Source organism: Lathyrus oleraceus, chromosome 7 (genome assembly GCF_024323335.1).
Source record: "Lathyrus oleraceus cultivar Zhongwan6 chromosome 7, CAAS_Psat_ZW6_1.0, whole genome shotgun sequence".
Lineage (NCBI taxonomy): Eukaryota > Viridiplantae > Streptophyta > Magnoliopsida > Fabales > Fabaceae > Lathyrus > Lathyrus oleraceus.
In genome coordinates, this window is record NC_066585.1 from 1,713,351 (window position 1) to 1,738,746 (window position 25,396).

Sequence of the window (25,396 nt, forward strand, 5' to 3'; positions counted from 1 at the left end):
GGCCCTTCAAAAAAGTCTTGCACATTTCCAAGACCCATGTAACGTTGACCTCTTTTTCGGATTTCAAAAATGAAATCCCCACTGGAAAAATCTTATCAGTAGAAGTAACACAAATTTTTTCTAGAAGGGGAAACCTATACTTATTGGTCTTATACGTTGGATCAATTATGAGGACATTGGGAAATATGTTGAGCAACTTGATAATTTCGGGATGAGTTCAGAATATGTCACAAACAATTACTTTATCTTCATAAACTATGTACCTAGAAATATATTGGTTATTGTAACACCCCAATTCTACCCGTCGTAAATTCGATTAAAAATCAGAGTAAACAAATTTCACACAAAATTGAGGCATCACATATATCCTTTCATCAAGACTTAAACAAATTACACAACACGACAATTGCGCAAGGATCCACTTAGTCCTTGTTAAATAATAAACAACACTGTATATGGATTCACCTAGTCCATATAGCAGCAATACACAAAACATCGCAACGGAAATCATTTAGATAATTAAGTTGAGTCGTACATTTACACATTCAAAAGAAAATAAGCAAACAAATGCCCATCACAACTATCATATACAATGATATACAAAAGGGCATTGTTACTATCAAAATCATGAAAAGCGTTCATTAACCTCTGACTATTACAATCCTAATCAGAGCAATGACGACAAAAGTGTGCTACCACTATCCTCCTCTCAACGCGGAGCACCTGCACGTTACCAATATAAAGGTAACGGCCAACAACAAAAGGGTGAGATACTCAAATCATATAATCAAGATAATGATAAGCAATATATAAGTAAATTCGGAAAGTTATAAATATTGTTACCACATCGCACAATCCTTCACTTGAATGCTTATGTATTTAATCATAAACAAAGTCAATAATCATCCATAACATCAATGTTACATTATAGTGATCGGTCACCATTTCCATTGAATTCCCGCCGCTAATCCGACATATTTTCATCACCTTGGTAAGATTTATGTTTGTTTTTAGTTGCATTTGAGTCAATTATCATATTTTGTTGGTTTGGTATTGCATTGCATTCGATTACGAGTTTATGTCAAAAAAAGATCTCGTTTATGCTTCGTTTGGTAGTGTCATTGTTCCAGGTTTAAAAGCAAGAATGGTGAAGTTCTGGACACTCTGAAGGACGAAAATATGAAAAAACAGCAAATCAACACGGGCACCCGTGTGCCACAACACTGCCCGTGTTGTTGATTAAGCAGAGCAGAGATGAAGCAGAAAACAGAGATCAACACGGCCACCCGTGTGCCACCACACGACCGTGTTGATTAAAACAGTGCAGTAACACGGGCACCCGTGTGTAGGGACACGGCCCGTGTTGTTGCCACTGTAACATATGCTGAAATTAATTAATACTGAAGAACAACACGGCCACCCGTGTGCCACCACACGACCGTGTTGATTGAACGCAGCTTGGAAAACCTAATTTTTGCTGTTTGACCCGATTTTGCTCATTAAGGGTAGTTTGGACCTTTAGCTTGGAAGAGGGTCATCTGAAGCTATAAGAAGGCTTGGAAGAGAAAGAAGAAGACACTTTTTGACAGACGAACGAAAGCATTACAGTGGAGAAGATAGCGAATACGACGGATTCGAAGACGGCGAGATTCAAGGGTAGCCACCATTGAAGATCAAACTCTCCTAATTCTTTGTAATGTCTAATCTTCACTTTATGAATTCTTTAAGTACTATGAGAGGCTAAACCCCCTGATGCTAGGGGGATGGTCCTGATGTTATCGTATGCTATGAATTTGAACCAATGATACCATTGATCGCGATTGAACCAATGGTGCGTTTACCGGGTCTATTGCTTGGAATTGGATGTTGTGAGCTGCCATTTTTTCAATTGCGATCTCCCAATCTGCCTTCTTAGGTACCTGTTGTTGCTGCTGCTGATATTGATTTTGATATTGACCCTGTGCCTGCTGTTGCACCTTCCCTCTTTGATCTTTCCATGCAAAGTTGGGATGATTTTTCCACCCCGGATTGTATGTGTTTGAATAAGGATTGTTCTGCTTCAAAATTTTTATATCTTCGATCTGTTGCGGTGTTGCAAAACAATGAACAGTATTGTGTGGTCCATTGCAAATGTCACACACTTCACTCGGTGCCTGTTGCACTTGAGCCACTTTCTGAGCACCTATGTTTAGTGCTTTCAACCTTTTCTCTACCTCTGCAGCAACAACTTCTTCAATTTTCACCTGTTTATTTGTTTCAAGCTTCAAGTCAATAACTGCAGATTTGCTTGATACCCTGTCATATAACTCTAAATGCTCGTTCGAGGCAATAACTTCAATTATCTTCTTCATACCGGTGGCTGTTGCAAAGTTGGCTGAGCCACCAGCTGCGAATCCAAGATTTGTCTTGTTTGAATTCTAAGACCATTGACAAACATTTGCATTTGTTCAGTTTCATCCATGTTGTGAGTAGGAAAAGCCACTAGGATCCTCTTGAATCGTTTGTAGGCATCTCCTAGTGACTCACCCTCCTTCTGTTTGAAGTTTAGGATCTCATATCTTTTCCGCAATGACACAAATGCGGGAAAATACTCCTGCAAGAATGCTGTTTCCATGTGCTCCCATGTAGTGATACTACCGGCAGGTAAGGAATAAAACCATTCTTCAGCCTCATCTGCTAAAGTGAATGAGAACATACGAAGTCGGACTGCTTCTTCGCTATGTCCTGGCATTTTCAGTGTTGTACTCATGGTTAAAAATCTTTGCAGATGCTTGTTGGCATCTTCATTCACTCTTCCAGAGAAGGACCTTCTTTCGAGTTGATTAATGGTGCTGGGATGCAGCTGGAATTGTTCCACAGTAACTGGTTGGTTGACAATTGTCATACGACCACCCGGGGTGTTGGTTCCACCATAGTCACCGAGGAGTCTCTCTGGTGGTGGTGGATTTGCAGCCATGATTTCAGGAACTGTTTCCGTGTCTGAATCTGAATTCTCTGAGTGCACTGAAACAACTTCTTCCTCCGCTTTCTCTGCTAATTCCAGTTTCTTTCTCTTAGCTTGTCTTAGTCTAGCGCGAAGAGTTCTTTCTGGATCTGCGTCAAAAGGAAAATCCGCTGAGGCCTTACCTCGCATAAACAAGTTAGACAAAGATTAGAATTGAATAACAAAATTGTCACAGATAAAATTTTAGTTGGCGAGCAACAAAATTTCGGTAGAATAGAAATTAAAATATGTAGTTTGGCAATCCCCGGCAACGGCGCCAAAAACTTGATCGGAAAAAACTAGCAAGTGTACTATTTTTACCGATGTAGTAATAAGGAGTTTTATTTCCAAGTATCGATCTCAAGGATTGCGTAGGAATTACTTATTTTAATTTGATTCTATCAGAACAAAAAGATAATGGTTGGGTTGTTTTGGAATTTAGAATAGTAAACACGAAAATAGTAACAATAATTGATTAAGATAAAAGATGCTAGGGTGAGTGGTTGAGTTAACCGGCTATGAATTTGAACCAATGATACCTTGATTACATAGCATCTCATCACTTTAACATTTCATCAATCCATCATAAAACATTACGATTCATCGCATCATCGCAAAATATCACCGCACATCATAAACCGTCACATAACAACAATTATCACAAAATGCAGAAATAAACATAACCAACATATGTGACTCAACTATGCAAATGCTATGCGGTACCGACTCGTCGCTTTGCCATCAAGGCCAAGGCTTTATGTCCACTTCGCTTTTGCCAAAAGGCCACGTCGCTATTGTCAAAAGGCCACGTCGCTTATGCAAATGTATGTGACTCCATGATAAATGATACACATACACCAAAATCATCATCGCATCAACATAACTCATCACAATGGCCGAAGCCCACGTCGCTATTGCCATTTAGGCCACGTCGCCATTCACATGCATAAAAGCATTCACACAACATCATCTTCACCAACATTCATACATATGTTTATATATAAAACAAATGAGAATATTCATCACAATCAATTGTTTCATCATACAATCTCTTAGGTAATTCAACCTCATGCTATGTTTATTTACATCGCACACCTACACACTATAGTTAAGTGGTATTCCTCATTAATCAAATAAGCTTCCTACTATATCAATTATTAATCACTTTTCCAAAATAATCACTTATTAGAATAAGCCCTTCCTCTTTTCTCAACGAACTACAATATTTTCAATATTACACAGCCGTTCTAACCACAATTTAACTTTTATTTCATCATTCTAAACATCATTCAATTAATTTCCAACACTTCCTAAATTCACAATTTGTGAAATTACTCATACTTTGATTCATCAACACAATAGCATATTTTCACAACATACATCAACCCCAATCCATCAACAACAACACAACACACAATGTTATTTATCATTCTTCTAAACCTAACCCTAATATTTTGCAAAGAATTGATACATGTTCAATAATCACAAACAATCAACACTACATCAAGAACACAAACAACATTTTCAAAGTAAGGAATCCAATCACAACATCAAAACCCAACAATATCCTCTAACAACCATTACCCACATAAAACCCATCATTTTCATAATTATAGGAAATGATAACTCACACCTTTACCTTAGAGATGATGATTGAGTTACTCTATAGTGTTCTAGCAAGCTTGGGTTGATCAAGATGATGCTCTTCTTCTCCAATTTCCTCTTCCTCCTCCAAACCCTAACTTTTCTCTCTTTTCTTCTCTTTTCTCCTCCTTCTCTCTACTTCTTTCTATTTCTCTTCTTTCTATCTCTATTCTATTTCTATTCTTTGTTTTAATTAAATAAAAACTAACTAATGGGCTTAATTGTTACACCTCCCTTAATTACTATATACACCACTAGGCCCAATAGCTATTATACCACAATTCTCATAATTAAACTCTAATAATATATTAACACACAATAAAATATTTTACCGAAATAATTATAAATCAAACATTATAAAAATAAAAATAATAACACTTAATAAAAATCGGGGCGTTACAGTTATCATCCCAACACTTCAAAATTTGTTGCATTTCGCTTCTTAGACCTCTTATTGCCACGTTGTTTCGATAACATGCATTATATACCTGCTTGATATTTGAAACACTTTCGGAATTTTTCCATTTCAAATCTGCAACTATGTTTTTCAATGCCACCCTAATTAAAGACATATTCAGAACAACTTTCTTTTTCCCCAGTTTAAGGCAACATACAATAGGATGGCCGACTAACTCGATTTGCAAGACACGATTATGTAAATCAGAAATCACATTAAATTTCCATGTATCATTTATCTTACAGTATCCGTGCAATTTAAACGGATACTCACGTTTTTTAGATCCGGTGTCCTCACGTTTCAACTTCGGAATCAGTGGAATATACTTGTCACTTCTCTCACATCTCATGGTTACACATGTTTGCCTTCTATTAAAAACATTGTCAGACCTCCCGATTACAATGTCAAACCCCAATTTCCTAGTCTCCATGCGAACCCATTCGAGCATATGTTCAAGAGAAGTAAATAGTTGTTCATTTCTAATTTATTGACCAATATCTAACTCGACATCGACCAGTATAACACCCAATTTAACATCTTCCTTCACCTTATCCCGTTTTACATCATTACTTTCAACATCTTTGGGAAACATATTCGGGTGCACCATATCTAACACAAACCAAAACAAAAAAATTGTTAAAAAAATTCACAGTAACATGCAACTTTGGAGATGAATCTCTGAAACAGATAGCAATTGAATTCAGATATGCATCTCCAGTTGTAACATTCATTTTTTCAGCTTAACAACAAGATTAATGCAAGCAATGAGGTATGAAATGAATGAACTTTACCTTAAATTGCAATTTTTTTTGTTCTTTTAGATATGATAAAATACAAGAATGATGATTTGGAATTGAAAAGTTTATTCAAAATGATTTTTTTAAGGGTTTTGAGTTATGGAGGAAGTATGGTGTGTGAAAGAGATGATCTTGCAAGATGGTCATATATTCAATTTTTCCGCTTGAGATTTTCGAAGATGTATCTCCGAAAATATTATTGAATGATTAAATGATAAACCGTCTTAATGGAAGTGCTGTTTAAATGGTTTTAGGAGTCTTTTCGAAAACGCATCTGCGAATTCACCACATAAATCTACATATGCATCTCCAGACTAAATTTTAATAAAAATGAATTTTGATATATTCAAAGATGCATCTTTAAAAAAAATGAAAATACATTGTAAAAATATAAAAGTATGAAATGAAAGTATCCCATATTTTACTTTTCAAGATGAGGCAGAGCTTCTTGAATGTGAATTCAAAATTTAGGTTCGATCCTAAAAATATTGACGGAGAAAAACAAGCAATACCATAATGGTATGATATGCAATTGAAGTCAAGATATAAAATACTAAATTATGAATACATTAGAGTCACATATAATAGTAACAACAATTCTTTTAATTCTTTTAATGGTGTACTATCAATTCTGGCGATTTTATCAAAATAACAAAAAGACATCGAATTTGGGTCAACAACCATTTATTACAATTATTTTATTTTGCAAAAAAAAAAGTCTAGCATTAATACAATTCCAAAACAAGACATAAATGTTGGAAAATTTTAATCATTAACGCTACAATTCATTTTACAAAATAAGTCATTTCCGAGCCTACTTCATATCAAATTCTAATTAGTTTCTAACGAGTTTTATTTAAAATGATCTATGTTAAGAAAGTTATGCACATGAATAAAAAAAACAACAAAACAATCGATTAGACTGATATGTGTGAAATGAAAACTGAAAAAGTATTGAAAGAGAAAAGGAATACAGTACTAGTGCGGTAATGGTGCTGCATGGTAACGGTAGGGTAGTGCTGATCATGGCCACCTTGCTAAGTACGGTATACTCCCACGTGGTTAGTCATTAGAGTAAGACAAATGAAATGCAAATATCCCACCTCATCCATCACCCTTTTATATTTTTTCAATATTAAAAAAACTCATCAAAATAATCTTTATCCAATCATTCCTATTTCAAAACTCTGAGTGTGCTAGTTTGTTAGGCTCCACAACAAACAAATTGCATTGCATTCACTTCTAAGTTTGTTACTTTGTTAAGCAAATCAAACGAAACCTCTATTTTCATCTTTAAAAACTCAAAGATCTTCTTCCGATTCAACGAAACCTCCATTTTCATCTTTAGCAACTCAACTCAAAGATCTTCTTCCGATTCTTGATTAAGCAAAATGGATTCAAAGCGTTCATGTTCGATCAAGAAAGTTAGTTGGAAATGATCTCGCGTTGTGATTTCATGGTCTCTTGAAGACATTTTCGACCAAGACCTTTACCAGAACCAGGTTTTCAACTTTCTTCTCTTACGGTTGGAAAATCTTCATCGCGTTGAAACGGTAGTTTTTTTCTGGGGATGGAAGAAAAGATCATTTAAAACCCCAAACAGTTAATGATTTCAAAAGGTATAGAAATTGATGGCATTTGGTGTTTTCGGTAGGGATTTCAAAGGAGAAGGATACTAAACCTACTTCTACTTTTCGAGTGATCTCTTAACACCTTCCCACCACCAATGAAAAACCTTTGTTTATTATATTCTTAATGAATAACCCTACCAATAGAAGAATATGGAACGCTCTGCATATGGATGGAAGTTCAAAGCTGATTGAGAAAATTTCATGTGCTAGTGATATGGTAAGCTGATTGATATTCACTGCTGCTTATTGTTTGTTAACATTACTGTAGAAATTTCATGTGTTAGTTACTGATGTGGTAAGCTAATTGATATTCACTGCTGCTTATTGTTTGTTAACATTCTTACAGATAATATGTATAGAATTGGAAAGTTTTATGTGGTTGTGATGTGCCTAACTGTTTGATATTCACTGCTGCTGTTTGTTAACATTATTGTAGAAAATCTGCATACAATTGGAAAGTTTTATGTGCTAAGCTCATATGATTGTTTGTTAACATTTTTGGCATTTAATTTAATTCTTGCTGCAACTTTACGCATGTCTTCATTGCTGCAGGTTGAGAAAAGCTGTTTTGCTCTTGGCGATGACGAAACACATCAAAGTTTGTTATCTGAGTTGAATGAGTCACAAAGAAAGGCAATTTGTGCTTGCCTTTCTTCCTTACATTGCAGTAAGTCTACTGTGGATCTTATTAGCGGTCCACCAGGATCGGGAAAAACAAAAACTCTGGGCACACTGCTTTTTGCTCTTTTGAAGATGAATCGTAGGACTCTTGTTTCTGCTCCGACAAATATTGCTATTAAGGAAGTGGCATCCCATGTGTTGAGCATTGCGAGGCAATCATTTCATGATGGGGATGCCTTGATCCGTAATATTGGAGACATTCTGTTATTTGGGAATCATGAGCAGCTCAAAGTTGATGCAGAAATCGAAGAGATCTATTTAGACTACCGTGTCAAGAAACTCTCATAGTGTTTTAAACCACTGAATGGTTGGAAACATTGTTTTGTTTCAATGATTCATCTTCTTGAGAATTGTGTTTCCCATTATCATATGTTCATTGAGAATGAGATGAGAAAGGAACAAGATCACTTTGAACATGATAATTCTAACGGGTCAAAACATCACAAACCTTCCCGTTCTGGTGTGAGGGTGCACAAGTCTTTTCTAGAGTTTGTAGAAGAAAGGTTTCTGTCCATAGCATTGCCACTCAAAGACTCTGTTTCTCTATTATGCATGCATTTACCCAGAAGTTGCATTCTGGAACAGAACTCAGAAAACATGGCTTCTCTTATTTGGAACCTCGAATCATTTCGAGAGTTATTGTTGAAAAATAATATTGATTATGAAGTATTGGAAGAGATTTTCTCTCCAGAAAGTAAACATAATTCTCTTGAGGGTGCTGAATTCTCACTGCGCCAAATCAGAACCGATTGTCTGTCTCTATTAAGAACCCTTGAAGTTTCACTTGGTAAACTCAGCCTGCCAAATGATAAGTCTGATGAGTCAATAAAAAAGTTTTGTTTGCGAGCATCTCCATTAATATTTTCCACAGCTTCTAGTTCCTTTATGCTGCACTATTATGAGATGGAGCCACTTGACATTTTAGTGATAGATGAATCTGCACAGTTGAAAGAGTGTGAATCAGTGATACCTCTACTTCTTCCTAACATAAACCATGCTATTCTTGTTGGAGATGAATTCCAGCTACCAGCAATGGTTGAAAGTAGGGTATGTATTCTAAAATTATCCCGTTTTGTTCATTTACAAATATTTTCACTAATGTTACAAATATTTTCATTGACTATTAACACTATTGTTTGTCCTTGATATGTCTAAGGTTTCTTTTGGAGTTACTTTTGGAATAGTGTTAATAGTGTTAATAGTCAATGAAAATATTTGTAACATTAGTGAAAATATTTGTAAGTGAACAAAACGGGATAATTTTAGAATACATACCCTACTTTCAACCATTGCTGGTAGCTGGAATTCATCTCCAACAAGAATAGCATGGTTTATGTTAGGAAGAAGTAGAGGTATCACTGATTCACACTCTTTCAACTGTGCAGATTCATCTATCACTAAAATGTCAAGTGGCTCCATCTCATAATAGTGCAGCATAAAGGAACTAGAAGCTGTGGAAAATATTAATGGAGATGCTCGCAAACAAAACTTTTTTATTGACTCATCAGACTTATCATTTGGCAGGCTGAGTTTACCAAGTGAAACTTCAAGGGTTCTTAATAGAGACAGACAATCGGTTCTGATTTGGCGCAGTGAGAATTCAGCACCCTCAAGAGAATTATGTTTACTTTCTGGAGAGAAAATCTCTTCCAATACTTCATAATCAATATTATTTTTCAACTGTTCCGGACTGGGCCATGACCCTAGGCACGGCACGGCCCAATACTCGCTAAGCCCACGTCCAAACGGCCATGTCCACACGACCACGAGGACGCGTCAGGTGGACGACAGTCCGCCCGACGAACGTCTCCCCGGGCCCTTAAACACGTGTCGGACAGTGAGCGGGTCCTCCTCGTACGATCTCCATCCACTCACCGTCAACCCACGTTGCGGGCACCTCAGTTGTGTCGGGCAGGGCCTTAACGGCATCCCACTCACCACGTCACCCAACTCCCCTATATTGTCGCCTTAGGGATAGGGGCAGTTGGACCAGGGGGCAGACTTTGGTCTAGGTCTTAACGCTTCTTACGCGTCCCCTGGCAGCTCCTCCTTGGGCCTAGCTAATCCAGCCCATTAGGAGCCTTGGCCCAGCGCTGGGGGCTCACTATAAATACCCCTTTCATGGCAAAGGGGCAGGTATTCTAACTCACACTCTGATAACCTCATTCTGTACCTTTTCTGACTTAAACATTGGAGCACTTTGCAGGTACACCCCCCTTTTCACTTCATTCTCCGGCCCATTCACCAAGACCTTGGAAGGCCCTCCTGATCAGGTGAGATCAGTGGCGCCGTCTGTGGGAACTAGCTATCCCCATCTTCATCAAACGAGGATCAAAAGCTCATTCATTTCTGTCCTTCCAACATGGCCGGAGAACAACATAGCGATCACAGCCGTCCCCTCGTCAACTACAACATGGACGACGGCCCGCCATCCCATGAGGCGGACGTTCGGGACGGTCATCCATCCACCCCGTCTCCAGAGCCCCAAAACAACGGAGATGTCCCTCACGCCCACAATTTAGGGGCAGAGACATTTCATCCCATTCCCGTTCCCGTTGAAGGAGACGCCGTAATGATTGCCATGGTGAATGCCCTCAATCAGGCCGGTTCTATGCTCCACCAGCAGCACGAACGAATCATGGCCCTCGAAGCCGAACGACAAGAGGCCCGGCCCCAGCCGGTGAGTAGGATACAACAACGTCCGGAGCCAACGAAGAAGCGAGGACGTCGCTCTCCCGAACCCCACGCCAGCAGGGCACGCGCCCATCGTGACGGTGGTCGAGCGAGAACATCACCAAGGCGCGGGCACAGCCCCGACAACAACGAACTGTCTCCCTTAAGGAGCGACGAGGAAGATTTGCATTGCCCCCTATCTCGGGCAATAATGGAAGCCCCGCTCCCCAAAGGCATGGAGAAACCGCCAAACCTAGCTGTGTACGACGGGACTACAGATCCCGACGATCACGTCGACAACGTCAACGCGATGCTCGACTACCGCAATGATATAACCGGGCACCTCAAATGCCGACTGTTCTCAACGACCCTCAGGAAAGGGGCCATGGCCTGGTACAAAAGCTTGGCCCCTGAGTCCATTACGTCATGGAGAGTCATGAGGTCCATGTTCACCCGGCACTTTACAGCTTCCCGTCGTCACCCCAAGACTGAGGCGACCCTTGAAGCCATAGTGCAGAAGAAGAATGAAACGCTGCGCTCATACATCGAGCGATTCAACCAGGAAGCTGTCGAGGTAGATACCACCGAGCACATGAAGAAGTATCTCCTCGAGAGAGGTCTCTTACCCGGCAGTGAACTTAGCAGAGCCGTAGGGATCGAGCCTCCCCGCACCTTAAACGAGCTCCTGCATAAAGCCCAGGCCTACATCAGATACGAGGAAAAGCAGGTGGCACACAATGCCCGCAGCGGACGTAACGCTGGGGAGACCGAGCACTCAAAACGCGAGGACACGAGCATTTCCCGTCGCAACGGAGACAGACGAAGAGAAGAAAGACCTCGCGAGCTCCGGGAAGGAAGAGGCCCCGCGGGCAGATATAGCGAGTACACCTTACTGACAGCTCCTCGAGAGCGTATCCTCGCAGAATGTATCAACTCTGAATTTAAGCAGGGCAGGGTCAGGTTCCCAAAACCGTCTGCACCAAAGCCCCACACCGACAAATCAAAGTACTGCCGGTTCCACAGAAGTCACGGACACGTGACCGAAGACTGCGTCCACCTGAAAGATGCGATTGAAATTTTAATCCAAGAAGGGCACCTGAAGCAGTACACGAGGAAGAACGAAGCTCCCAGACACGACGAGCCAGAGAAGAAGAGACCCCGGGAAAACACACCCCCCGACAACTCTCCCTATCAAGTGGCCCTCTGCGTGTCACGACCGGAAGATTTCTTCCCCCCCGAACCATTGCCCGAGGGCAAGATCACTGCACTCAGCCCCTGGGAAGACTTCCCTACCACACTGGTGATATCAGGAGGAGGAACTAACGGGGAATCCGCGGCCCTCTCCGTCAAACGCAAGTTCGACGAACTCCTACTGACTGCCCCCGAGCAGAAAGCGACATTGACAAAATACCGGGGAAAATCCAACCCAATATCCTTCTTCCTGGAGGAACTCCCGGGCGGATCCCCGAACTCGGCCATCCCACTATTGATTAGAGCAAAGATGGCCAGATTCGACGTACGACGCATCCTGGTCGACGAAGGCAGCTCAGTGGATATCATGTACGTCCACCTCTTCAAGACTCTGAAGCTAGACAAGACCAACTTAGCCCCCTACGTCGGATCAGATCTCCAAGGATTCAACGGAGCAACAACCAGACCGTGGGGATATGTTGAGCTCCTCGTCACTTTCGGCGAACAAGAAACGGCCAGGGAAGTCAAAATCCAATTCCTGGTCGTAGACTGTCCGTCTCTCTACAATTGCATCTTTGGACGCCCGACGCTGGCCGAACTCACTGCGGTCCCATCCACCGTCCACCTGAAGATGAAATACTACACCAAATTGGGACGTGTGGTCACCATCCATGGTGACATCGAAGCAGCCCGGCGATGCTACGACGCCGCAGTAAAAGGACAGGCCGTAGTCAGCACGAAGAGCAACTGCAACAACAAAAAACTCAAGACCGAGGATCCTGCCCGAGGAGTCAACGCCATCGACCTCGACTGTCGCATCGGGCTGGACGAGACCGGAGAGGGGAGGTTCCCCAAGGAACGCTCTCTCGAACACCCGGTCCGACCAATCCCCGACGGGGAGTTCGAACTCATTCCTCTTGGGGACGATCCGGAAAGGACGGTGAAGATAGGTAAGGGACTACCCGAGGAAACAAGAGAAGAGCTAGTAGCATGCCTCAAAGAGAACTCCGACCTCTTCGCGTGGAATGCCGCAGAAATGCCCGGGCTGGACCCCGAGATCGCGTGTCATAAGCTAGCTGTAGACCGGGCAGCCAAGCCCATAGCACAGCGTAGACGCAAGCAATCGCCCGAAAAGGCAGAGGCTGCCGAGCGAGCTGTAAAAGACCTCTTAGAGGCAAATTTTATTTCTGAAGCCCAGTACACAACCTGGCTCTCTAATGTAGTCCTCGTTAAGAAAAATAATGGAAAATGGCGTATGTGTGTTGATTATACTGATCTTAATAGGGCTTGCCCGAAAGATGCTTTCCCCCTCCCTAATATAGACTCGCTCGTTGACAACTCTGCAGGTTTTAAACTCTTGTCCTTCATGGACGCATATAGTGGATACAACCAGATCCCTATGTCGCCCGCAGACAAGAAACACACAGCGTTCATGACCCCAACGGGCAATTACTACTACAACGTGATGCCGTTCGGGCTCAAGAACGCTGGCGCTACATACCAACGCATGATGAACAAAGTCTTCAAGGACGAAATAGGGGACATGCTCGAAGTGTACATGGACGACATGATCGTCAAATCACACGAGGAGGTAACCCATGCTCGACACCTTACGAAGGTATTCGAGCAGGCGAGACAGTGTAAAATGAGGTTCAACCCCGAGAAATGCACGTTCGGAGTCCGGGCAGGCAAGTTCCTCGGTTTCTATCTCACCGAAAGAGGGATCGAGGCCAACCCCGACAAATGCCGGGCATTCTCGGAGTTTCCGACCCCAAAAACCAAAAAATCGATCCAGTCACTCAATGGAGTGCTCGCCTCACTCTCCCGTTTCATCGCCAAGTCCGCCCAGCACGCATTGCCATTCTTCAGACTCCTTCGCAAAGAGGCTACCTTTGACTGGACCGATGAATGCGAACAAGCGCTACTCCATCTAAAGAAGGTTCTGTCCCAACCCCCGGTCTTATCACGGCCATCAGAAAAGGAAACCCTATACTTATACCTATCCGTGGCAACCGAGGCCGTCAGCGCCGTTCTAATAAGAGAAACCGACGAAGGACAAAAGCCCATCTATTTTACGAGTAAAGCACTCCAAGGTCCCGAGCTCCGATATCAGCAAATCGAAAAGGTCGCCCTGGCCCTCATCAACACAGCGAGGAGACTACGATATTACTTCCTCGCACACACGATAAAGGTGAGGACCGACCAGCCAATCAAACAGCTGCTCGGGCGCCCGGATATGGCCGGGAGGATGCTCAAGTGGTCATTAGAACTCTCCGAATTCGACATACAATACGAAAGTAGGAAAGCCTTGAAAGCTCAGGCGCTGGCCGACTTCGTCGCGGAGATGACCCACTGCCCGACTCCAGCAGAAAGCGCCCACAAATGGACGATCTTCGTCGATGGCGCCTCTAGCACATCAGGCAGCGGGGCCGGGATCATCCTCGAAAATGAAGAAGGGATCCTGATAGAGGTATCGTTAGCGCTAGCATTCCCAACATCAAACAACCAAGCCGAATACGAAGCCTTCCTCGCAGGCCTGAGGTTAGCCGACGACCTGGGAGCAAAAGAGGTAAAAATATCCACCGACTCCCAGCTCGTGGCCTCACAAGTGCGAGGAGAATACCAAACCAAGAACGACAACCTCCTCGGGTACTTGTCCCTCGTCAAAGAAAAACTTGATAGATTTGAAAAATGGGAAGTTCAACACATACCCCGCGAGCACAACACACGGGCAGACGTTCTCTCGAAACTAGCCAGCACGAGGAAAAAGGGTGGGAATAAATCAGTAATCCAAGAAATTCTCCCGCGGCCCAGCATCGACAAACTACCGCCTCCACTCGAGGTCAACGCTATTGGAGATGCCCACTGTTGGATGACACCCATCTACAATTACCTCACACGAGACGAACTCCCGGCTGACCCGAAAGAGGCGGCCATTGTCAAACGACGCGCATGCTCGTACGTACTCCTCGAAGGCAAACTCTACCGGAGAGGATTCTCCATCCCACTACTCAAATGCGTCGAGGAAGAGAAAGTCCCCGACATACTTGGAGAGATACATCGGGGAATTAACGCTCAACACCTCGGCGGACGATCGCTCGCACGAAAAGCCCTTCGAGCAGGCTACTACTGGCCGACCATGCAAAACGATTCGAAAGAGCACGTCAAAAGATGTGACAAATGCCAACGACATGCCGACATGCACCTCGCACCCCCGAACGACCTCAGATCGTTGTCTTCCCCATGGCCCTTCGCGTGGTGGGGCATGGACATCCTCGGACCCTTCGTCACCGGATCATATCAGAATAAATACCTCATCGTCGGGGTGGATTACTTCACCAAATGGATCGAGGCGGAGGCACTGGCTAAAATAACCGCGCAGAACATTCTCCGGTTCTTCAAACGCAACATCCTCGCTCGGTTCGGTATACCCCAGGCACTTGTCACAGACAACGGGACACAATTCACGGACGGAGGATTCCAGGACTTCATCGCCAGCCTGGGCACCACACAGCATTTCACGTCTGTCGAGCATCCGCAGACGAACGGGCAAGCAGAGGCGGCCAACAGGGTAATCTTACGTGGCCTCAAACGCAGACTCGGCGAGGCAAAGAGGGCATGGGTCGAGGAGCTACATAGCGTCCTATGGGCCTACCGCACGACACCGCATTCTACCACCGGGGAAACCCCGTTCCGACTAACTTACGGCACCGAGGCAGTCATCCCGGTGGAGATACGGACGCCAACGAGGAGGACAGAGGAGCCCCTAGACGAGGAAATGAACGATGAAACCCTTAGAGCCGAGCTCGACCTAGTCGAGGAGATACGTTCCGAAGCAGCTCTCCGGGAAACAACCCTCAAACAAAAGATAGCACTACGTCATGACGCGAAAGTCATAAAAAGAGAGTTCCAGGTCGGCACCCTGGTCCTCAGAAGAAACCAGAAAAACCCGAGAGAGGGCAAACTGGCGGCCAACTGGGAAGGCCCTTACCGCGTCCGCGACAAAACGAGCAACGGGGCCTATTACCTAGAAAACCTACAAGGAGAACAACTCGCTCGACCATGGAACGCAGAAAAACTTAGACAATATTACAGCTAAGTACGCCACGGGGAGACGTGGCAGGTACGGCCACGCTCTTCGTCCCCAAAACCCCAGGGAGGAACCACGAGACCCGGGAACGATCCGGGGTCACACAACAAACACAACCCTCCCCGACGGTTGGGATCTTGACCAAGACCCAACGTCGAAGTACCAAGACTGGCAGGGCACCCAGCTCGCGATGGGAGGACCCAAGCCTCGGGACCAGGGTTCGAACAACGGACCCGGGGTTCGATACCCACGGGCACAAAGCCCGACACTTCGTCGGTTCCCTAAACCGAGGAGATTAACAAAGTCGAGCAGAGTACGAATTCATGCAAACGAATATCAAACACAAACGAGCACAATGAACGGTAACAAAAATATTCATACATTAGAAACGACAAAGGCGGCCGAAGCCAAGTACGCCCGAAGGCCATATTACAACGCCCGAAGGCCAAAATACATGAGGCACGCAGGCCATGATAAGAAAAACATATAAACTAAGACTCCGCTCGGAGCTCCTCTTCATCCTCTTCTTCTTCTTCTCCCCCCAGCTCCTCCTCCACTTCAAACGGGCAGATGATCTCACCATCCCGGACGCAGCAGTTATAGGCCGACCCTTCCGTCACCAACTCAGGGTTCAGAAGCCCGAGCTGCTCGACAGCATTGTCGAAACCCTCTTTGAAGCAGGCCACAAGATCTTGGTTGAGAGTCCGGATATGCCCTAGCAGCTCACCGCGCGAGCCAAAGGCGCGTTCCTCCTCGGTCTCATCTGCCAGAGGACGGACCTTTCCCTCGAGAGACTCAACCTGAGCCCGTAGGTAGGCGTTGTCCTCGGTCAGCTTCTGATGGTCGACCACCTGCTCTTCCAGGCTCGCCTTAGCAGCCTTCAACTGGTCCCTCTCCCTTTCCACCTCCTCCAGCTTCTGGCGCAGCCCTTCCTGCAGCTGATGCTCTCCTTTGTAGTCCGACAGATCTTGAGATAGTCTTTCCTTCTCTGTCCGAACCTGCAAAAGGGCTTCCTCCAGCGAGGCGGTGGAGACCGCAGTGTCGGTCAGAACCATGGCCGTCTCCATCACCCGGATGACGGCAGCAATATCCCTGGCCAGATCTTTCCTCCGGGCAGCAACATCCTGGTCCAGAATAGCCTTGGCCTCAGGCGCAGGCACAGCAATCGACTCCTCGGCCTTGAAGAACGACCGTTCCACATAGCAGGGAGGCAGAAGATAGCTGCCCGGTCCATGCGAACCTCCTGGAGACGACCTGGTAAGGGCCCCAGCCGGACGCTTCCGTTTATGGAGGGGAGAAGCCGCTGGCGACGGACTGCTGTCAGGAATGGTGATCGGGTTAAGCCGAGGAGGAGAGGAAGGAATCACGCTCGCCGCCTGCGAGGGACCGACCCCGGCATCGCCAGCAATCTCCGAGACACGGGCCGCAGTTTTCTTCTTCTTCTTGGGCACCCGGTCAGGAGCGCCGACCTGATTCGCCAGCTTCAGCACCCGATCACGAGCATTGGGCATGGCACCTGCAAATAAATTACACACAAACGTTAGCGACCGAAGTCATAAACAGAAATAAAAAGCTAAACAAAGTCTGCCTACTCAATAACGCCAGAGCTTCCTCCTCGGTATCACACTCGAGCAGAGCCTTCGTATTGATATAACGCGTCTCGGTGATTAGCTCCCCGGCCTCATCCAGGTAGGGCACGCCCTGTCGATTCGCCCAGAACGCCAAGCTGAAGCTCTGCACGTAATCGACCAGCTTCTTGTACGCGAGCCTATCCTCCTCGCCGAGCATCGCGTACTTGACCCGGTAATGCGCTGTGGAGAGATCGAAATGATCACGCTGCCACCTCAGCGGTATCTTCGACATCAGCGTCTCCTCCCCGTTGGGTTCCCGTTGATAGTAGTAGAGAGAGTGAAGGGCAGCCCGGGTAATCGGCATCACCACGTACCACCGGCTTTTGAAATGGCGAACAGAATCCTCGTACGTCTTGAACAGACGCACGGGCTGCTTGAAAGAAACCCAACTGTGGCGGCCACGGGAACCGGACCTCTGGAGATGGAACACGTGGAAGAAGAGAGCCCGGGTGCAACCAATGCCGAGGAACTGGCAAACTAACTCGAATGCCCGCATAAATGCGAGGGCATTAGGATGTAGTTGGGACGGCGCCAGCCGGAGCCACTTGAAGACCGACATCTGGAAGGAGCTGAAGGGCAGTCTCATCCCCGCCTCACGAAAAGCAAATTCATACATGGTGAACTGCTTCCCCGGGAAATGATGACAAATGCGGTCTTCTTCCTTGGGGGCGCAGCAATACCAGTTCGGTGGATCCTCCCGGTTTATGGCCTCGACCATAGCGTGAGCAGTGATGGCTTCGTCACAGAAGTCTGATTCCTCCTCCAAGGGCTCGTCCGCAACCCAGGAGAAGTCGACCTGCCCGGAAGAGGAGGCGTGTTCGGTACCATCTCGGACACTCCCATCCCCGACAGGAAGACGAGCGATTGTCGCGTCGTCGGTGGAGGACCCAGAATCTTCCTTCCTCGGTCGTAAGCGCCCGGTAACACCTGAAACGCAGACAGAAAGAGTGAATTCGACGTCGTATCAAATCCACCCTTCCACCGCAGGTCAAGTGAAAGGGCGTAGCGGCGACGGACACTAACCGTGCTCAACTCGGTGGCCCGCGCATTCTATGGAGACCGGGCATAAACTTCATACAACCTATGCAAGTGTTGCCCGGCATATGAAGTTTATGCCCGGTACAGTAGGATCCCAACCCTATTTTCTACCATCTAATATACACCTACAGTCCACTACACTGTCCCTAAGTTAAACCTAACCACATTTCTACGAAAATAGCATGCGTTTGACAGAAAACAACAAGGAAAAAGAATGGGTCACAGTGGAAAACCGTACCTGACATAGTTAAGTTGAAAAGGTACGGTGATGTCCGAGCAGAAAACGGTGGTTCAGATAGGAGGACGGGCGGAGACGGCGGTCCAGACGGTTGAGAGAGCAAACGAGAGAGAATGTGGAGAACTCCGGTGAACGCGTGAGCAAAAAGAAAAAGTGGAAATGAAGTTACTCAACCCCTTTTTATAGGGCTTGGCACGTAGACCAACACGCTAGGTCATCATTACCTAGCCTGCCTACGCCGTCTTTGCGCGCGAAACGAAGCGACCCCACTAATTCTGAGACACGTCTGTCAAAGATGAGAAGCTGAAGCGACCCGAGCACCTATCCATCTCCTCGACTCACCAAGACGCCACCTCCCCGCGTCATACCCACGTTTACTACAAGGAAGGCGCAGATCAACCGACCACCTCCATCCCCGACATTCCCGAAGAAAGGGTCGGTCATGAATAGGTCTGGCACGACCTCGCCTGTCTAACGGTCAAGCTTCCCCATCGTCGCGGGGAACCCTTAGTCGAAACATAAGTCATCCCTCTGGCTCAGAGACTCGACTTGGGGGGCTCCTGTTCCGGACTGGGCCATGACCCTAGGCACGGCACGGCCCAATACTCGCCAAGCCCACGTCCAAACGGCCATGTCCACACGACCACGAGGACGCGTCAGGTGGACGACAGTCCGCCCGACGAACGTCTCCCCGGGCCCTTAAACACGTGTCGGACAGTGAGCGGGTCCTCCTCGTACGATCTCCATCCACTCACCATCAACCCACGTTGCGGGCACCTCAGTTGTGTCGGGCAGGGCCTTAACGGCATCCCACTCACCACGTCACCCAACTCCCCTATATTGTCGCCTTAGGGATAGGGGCAGTTGGACCAGGGGGCAGACTTTGGTCTAGGTCTTAACGCTTCTTACGCGTCCCCTGGCAGCTCCTCCTTGGGCCTAGCTAATCCAGCCCATTAGGAGCCTTGGCCCAGCGCTGGGGGCTCACTATAAATACCCCTTTCATGGCAAAGGGGCAGGTATTCTAACTCACACTCTGATAACCTCATTCTGTACCTTTTCTGACTTAAACATTGGAGCACTTTGCAGGTACAACCCCCCTTTTCACTTCATTCTCCGGCCCATTCACCAAGACCTTGGAAGGCCCTCCTGATCAGGTGAGATCATCAACAATAACTCTCGAAATGATTCGAGGTTCCAAATAAGAGAAGCCATGTTTTCTGAGTTCTGTTCCAGAATGCAACTTCTGGGTAAATGCATGCATAATAGAGAAACAGAGTCTTTGAGTGGCGATGCTATGGACAGAAACCTTTCTTCTACAAACTCTAGAAAAGACTTGTGCACCCTCACACCAGAACAGGAAGGTTTGTGATGTTTTGACCCGTTAGAATTATCATGTTCAAAGTGATCTTGTTCCTTTCTCATCTCATTCTCAATGAACATATGATAATGGGAAACACAATTCTCAAGAAGATCAATCATTGAAACAAAACAATGTTTCCAACCATTCAGTGGTTTAAAACACTGTGAGAGTTTCTTGACATGGTAGTCTAAATAGATCTCTTCGATTTCTGCACCAACTTTGAGCTGCTCATGATTCCCAAATAACAGAATGTCTCCAATATTACGGATCAAGGCATCCCCATCATGAAATGATTGCCTCGCAATGCTCAACCCACGTATGCCACTTCCTTAATAGCAATATTTGTCGGAGCAGAAACAAGAGTCCTACAATTCATCTTCAACAGAGCAAAAAGCAGTGTGCCCAGAGTTTTTGTTTTTCCCGATCCTGGTGGACCGCTAATAAGATCCACAGTAGACTTACTGCAATGTAAGGAAGAAAGGCAAGCACAAATTGCCTTTCTTTGTGACTCATTCAACTCAGATAACAAACTTTGATGTGTTTCGTCATCACTAAGAGCAAAACAGCTTTTCTCAACCTGCAGCGACGAGGACATGCGTAAAGTTGCAGCAAGAATTAAATTAAATGCCAAAAATGTTAACAAACAATCATATGAGCTTAGCACATAAAACTTTCCAATTGTATGCCGATTTTCTACAATAATGTTAACAAACAGCAGCAGTGAATATCAAACAGTTAGGCACATCACAACCACATAAAACTTTCCAATTCTATACATATTATCTGTAATAATGTTAACAAACAATAAGCAGCAGTGAATATCAATTAGCTTACCACATCAGTAACTAGCACATGAAATTTCTACAATAATGTTAACAAACAATAAGCAGCAGTGAATATCAATCAGCTTACCAAAAAAGATGAAAGTGGATTTGGTTTGTGGAAAATCATCTCAGATGTTACAACAATATAAAGTTGAAGGTCTTTTTGTTGTTTGTTCAAAGGACGTATTGAATTTCACTCAAGTTTTAAGGATATGGGATATACTTCCATCAGAGGATATTCCTAAAGTAGTGAAGCGTCTTGATAGTATTTTTGGAAGCTATACTGATGATTTTATAAGTCGCTGCAGTGAGAAATGTTTAGATAATGAGTAAGTACTTTGAATTGTATTTTATTTCTACATCTAAGGTGCTGTAGCTAACTGATAGTTTGTGTTTGGCTTCTTTTGTAGGATGAAGCAGATCCCGAAGAGTTGGGAAAAATCAGAAGAAATCATCAAATTTCAGAAGCTTGCTAATAATGGAAGTGAAGCAGAATCGAGTTGTTGCAGCCAAAGAATTTATGTTGAGGATTCCAAGGTTGAGGAGAGTTTTCTGCTGATGAAATTCTATCCTTTATCATCTATTGTGGTTAACCACTTACTTTCTGATCGTAATAGTAATGAACTGGAACATCTGTTTGAAGTATCAGATGAAGAACACGACATCATAAACTTTTCTAGAAGTACATTTGTACTGGGTCGCTCTGGTACTGGGAAAACCACTGTTTTGATCATGAAATTATTTAAGATGGAGAAACTCCACCATGAGATTGCTGAAGGTCCTTGTTTGAGTAAGGATAAAGGGAATGAAGGCAGCTCTACTGTTAATGACAGGCACGAACATTTATTGGCTGAGGGGGACGACCCTTCTGATGTCTTACACCAATTATTTGTAACAGTGAGTCCTAAGCTTTGTCAAGCAGTGAAACACCAGATTGTTAGAATGAAAAGGTATGTAACTTGTGCAAGTCTTTTGAAATAATTTGGTTGTTTGCTGAGTTCACTTTAACTCTACTTAATTCAGAGTTTTCTATGCAATATTTAATTGGTATTTAAACATTATATATGTTGCGCATACAGATTCATATCTGGTGGGGATATTTCTGACAAAAGCTGTTCTATTGAGGAAGAGGAGGATATAGTTGATGTTGATACATATACATTTTAAGAACATACCAGACTCTTTTGTTAATCTTCCCGCCAACTCATATCCACTTGTGATAACATTTCAGAAGTTTCTAATGATGCTTGATGGGACTGTGGGGAATTCTTATTTTGAATGATTTAGTGATCTATCTTTTGAGAACCTAGGTGTAAGATCTGTTGCTTTGGAGACTTTTATAAGGAAGAAGGAAGTGACTTATGAAAGGTTTAATGCATTATATTGGCCACAGTTCAATTCCAAACATACCAAAATGTTAGATTCATCCAGAGTGTTCACAGAAATTATGTCTAATATAAAAGGGGGTCAGAAATCTGTGGATCTTGCTGAAGGGAAGTTAAGTCGTTCGGATTATCTTTCCTTGTCTGAAAACCGAACGTCCAGTTTAAGCAAGCAAAAAAGGGGAGGTCATATATGATATCTATCAAAGTTATGAAAGAATGAAGATGGATAAAGGGGATTATGATATGGCGGACATTGTTGCTGACTTGCATCATCGACTCGGACATAACGAATATGTGGGTGATCATATTCGCTATGTATATATTGACGAAGTGCAAGATCTAACTATGAGTCAAATTGCTTTATTGAAGCATGTGTGTCGAAATGTAGAAACTGGTTTCGTTTTCTGTGGGGATACTGCACAAACCATAGCAAGGGGAATTGATTTTAGATTCGAGGATATCAAATCTCTCTTTTACATTAAGTTCATGCCAGAATCAGAGAGAAGTGCTTACAACCAAGGAAAGGGTAATGCAAAAGTTTCAGAAACATTTGTCTTGAATCAGAACTTTAGGACTCACACTGAAGTGCTTAAGTTATCTCAGAGCACCATTGAGCTTCTTTCCAGTTTTTTCCCTCATTCTATTGATGTTTTAAAGCCCGAGACCAGTTTGGTATATGGAGAAGCTCCGGTTGTTCTTGATTGTGGAAGCAGAAAAAATGCGGTTGTAACAATATTTGGCAACACTGAACATGATGGTGGGATGTTTGTCGGATTTGGAGCTGAGCAAGTAATATTGGTACGTGACGATAATGCCCGGAAGGAAATTTTAAACTGTATTGGGAAACAAGCTCTTGTTTTAACTATTCGGGAGTGCAAAGGACTTGAGTTTTAGGTAGTTGAAAATGTCACATTTGATTCAGAGTGTGTTTGTATAGTTTTTATCCCCCTCATAAATAATCAATTTTCTAACTTGTGTTCTTTTGCAGGATGTATTGCTGTACAACTTTTTTGGCATTTCACCTTTGAAAAATCAATGGAGGGTGGTATATGGGTATATGGATAAACAAGGTCTGTTGGAACCTACAGAATCCAAGTCTTTTCCAAGTTTCAATGATTCCAAACACAATATTTTGTGTTCTGAGCTGAAACAGCTATATGTTGCTATAACACGTACAAGACAAGACAGAGATTGTGGATATGCGAGGAAACAGAGGAGTATTGCAGACCTATGTTTGATTTTTGGAAAAGAAAATGTCTGGTACAATTCAAAGAACTGGATGATACATTTGCTCAGGCAATGAAAGTTGCGAGTAGTCCAGAAGAATGGAAGTCGCGTGGCATAAAGGTTGTCTCTGTAGTGGACCATCATATTCATTGTGTTTTCATAGTAATCAATTATTTGTTAGTTTGTTATTTTATAATTTTCCTTGCAACTTAAATTATCCCTATACCTAAATACCTCATAACTTTATACAGTGGAATGCACTATTAATTTGATTGTTCATTTGCAGTTATATTATGAAAGTAACTATGAGATGGCAACAATGTGTTTTGAAAGAGCAAGAGACATTTGTTGGGAAAAAAAGTCTAAAGCTGCTGGTCTCTTGGCAACTGCAAAGAATTTACAAGACTTGAACCCCAAGAATGCAAATGCAAATGCAATATTTAGGGAGGCTGCAGGAATTTTTGAAAGCATAGGAATGACCGAGTCTGCTGCCCAAGACTTTTCTGATTTGGGGATTATGAAAAAGCTGGTATGAAATTCAACTTTGAACTTCCATCCATATGCAGAGCGTTCCATATTCTTCTATTGGTAGTGATATTCATTAAGAATATCATAAACAAAGGTTTTTCGATGTTGGTGGGAAGGTAGAATTAGGTTTAATATCCTTCTCCTTTTTGTTGTTGGTGGGAAGGTAGAATTAGGTTTTTATGAGGTTTGATTTCTTCTCTTTTAGTTTGTATTCTTCATTATAATTTTTATTTTTTATTTGATAAACTTTGACGTTAAACCGCGGGTTTTTAAAAAAAAAATTAAAAGATTGCAAAGGACTTTTGCGTTTAATTTTTAATACAGGTTCAACTTGTAACTTTTTTGTTTTACAAGTTCAATATAAGAAAAAAATAGTTGTGTCTGGTCCATAATTGATTATGTCATATTCCTCATTGATTATTTACTTTTTTGTTTTACAAGTTCAATATAAGAAAAAAATAGTTGTGTCCGGTCCATAATTGATTTTGGCGTATTCCTCATTGATTATTTGAAAAACATTTGTTCTAATGCACACCATAATTGACTATACAACATTAATTTAACATCACCACTGGTATTAAGATTTATAATCAATTACGTACTTAATTATGAAGGATTGAGGATAATGAGTGTGATTAAAAAACTCATGATGTATCGCAGACTATAGAATTAAAAGAATTGGAGGTTGGTAATGTGAGATATTGAATCAAACTCTAGTATGATCAAGGTAGTTTTTTGGTTCGACAATTCGATATGACTTTAGCATGTCGTCGAAGTCTGATCACAAGCTGTAGTCGAAGTATGCTAGGATTGTTAGCATGTCGAATTGAACCTGTTTGTTATGCTCAATTGTTTAAGTTAGATTGTTCTCTAAGTTAGTTTGTATAATGGGCATGTGTGTAAAAGTTCATTAGTTTAGTGGGTTAATTTTCTTATAAATAACATAATAGTCTCTCATCATTGTATAATGCAAATCCTAATTAGGGTGAGAGAGATTAATTGTTGTTATTCACTTGTA

General features: G+C 43.4%; 2 protein-coding genes across 3 annotated transcripts; both read left to right on the top strand.

Moving 5' to 3' along the window:
* The first annotated feature begins 7,013 nt into the window (after positions 1 to 7,013).
* On the top strand, positions 7,014 to 24,674 carry LOC127101460 (uncharacterized). 2 transcript variants are annotated; one of them, XM_051038890.1, is made up of 6 exons: positions 7,014 to 7,729; positions 21,024 to 21,567; positions 21,649 to 22,188; positions 22,318 to 23,517; positions 23,612 to 23,970; positions 24,137 to 24,674. In XM_051038890.1, exons 2-4 carry the CDS (start codon positions 21,335 to 21,337, stop codon positions 22,403 to 22,405), a joined length of 861 nt encoding a protein of 286 aa, XP_050894847.1. In that variant the 5' UTR covers positions 7,014 to 7,729; positions 21,024 to 21,334; the 3' UTR covers positions 22,406 to 23,517; positions 23,612 to 23,970; positions 24,137 to 24,674. The 2 variants fall into 2 exon arrangements, with proteins under 2 accessions (XP_050894847.1, XP_050894846.1); XM_051038889.1 differs by lacking the exon at positions 7,014 to 7,729 and having other exon boundaries at positions 20,468 to 21,567.
* On the top strand, positions 10,556 to 16,156 carry LOC127108366 (uncharacterized). Its single transcript, XM_051045829.1, has 2 exons — positions 10,556 to 15,015; positions 15,655 to 16,156. The coding sequence occupies exons 1-2, from the start codon at positions 10,556 to 10,558 to the stop codon at positions 16,154 to 16,156; spliced, it is 4,962 nt and encodes a 1,653-aa protein (XP_050901786.1).
* Positions 24,675 to 25,396: the final 722 nt, after the last annotated feature.

What these genes read in the sequence shown, in the direction of transcription:
- LOC127108366 (XM_051045829.1), top strand. Translation starts at nt 10,556, where the DNA reads ATGGCCGGAGAACAACATAGCGATCACAGCCGTCCCCTCGTCAACTAC. An exon ending in GTCAAACGACGCGCATGCTC is followed by an intron (nt 15,016 to 15,654) that starts GTACGTACTCCT and finishes CCTCAAACGCAG; the next exon opens with ACTCGGCGAGGCAAAGAGGG.
- LOC127101460 (XM_051038890.1), top strand. Translation starts at nt 21,335, where the DNA reads ATGAAAGTGGATTTGGTTTGTGGAAAATCATCTCAGATGTTACAACAA. An exon ending in GAGAAATGTTTAGATAATGA is followed by an intron (nt 21,568 to 21,648) that starts GTAAGTACTTTG and finishes CTTCTTTTGTAG; the next exon opens with GATGAAGCAGATCCCGAAGA. An exon ending in CAGATTGTTAGAATGAAAAG is followed by an intron (nt 22,189 to 22,317) that starts GTATGTAACTTG and finishes TTGCGCATACAG; the next exon opens with ATTCATATCTGGTGGGGATA.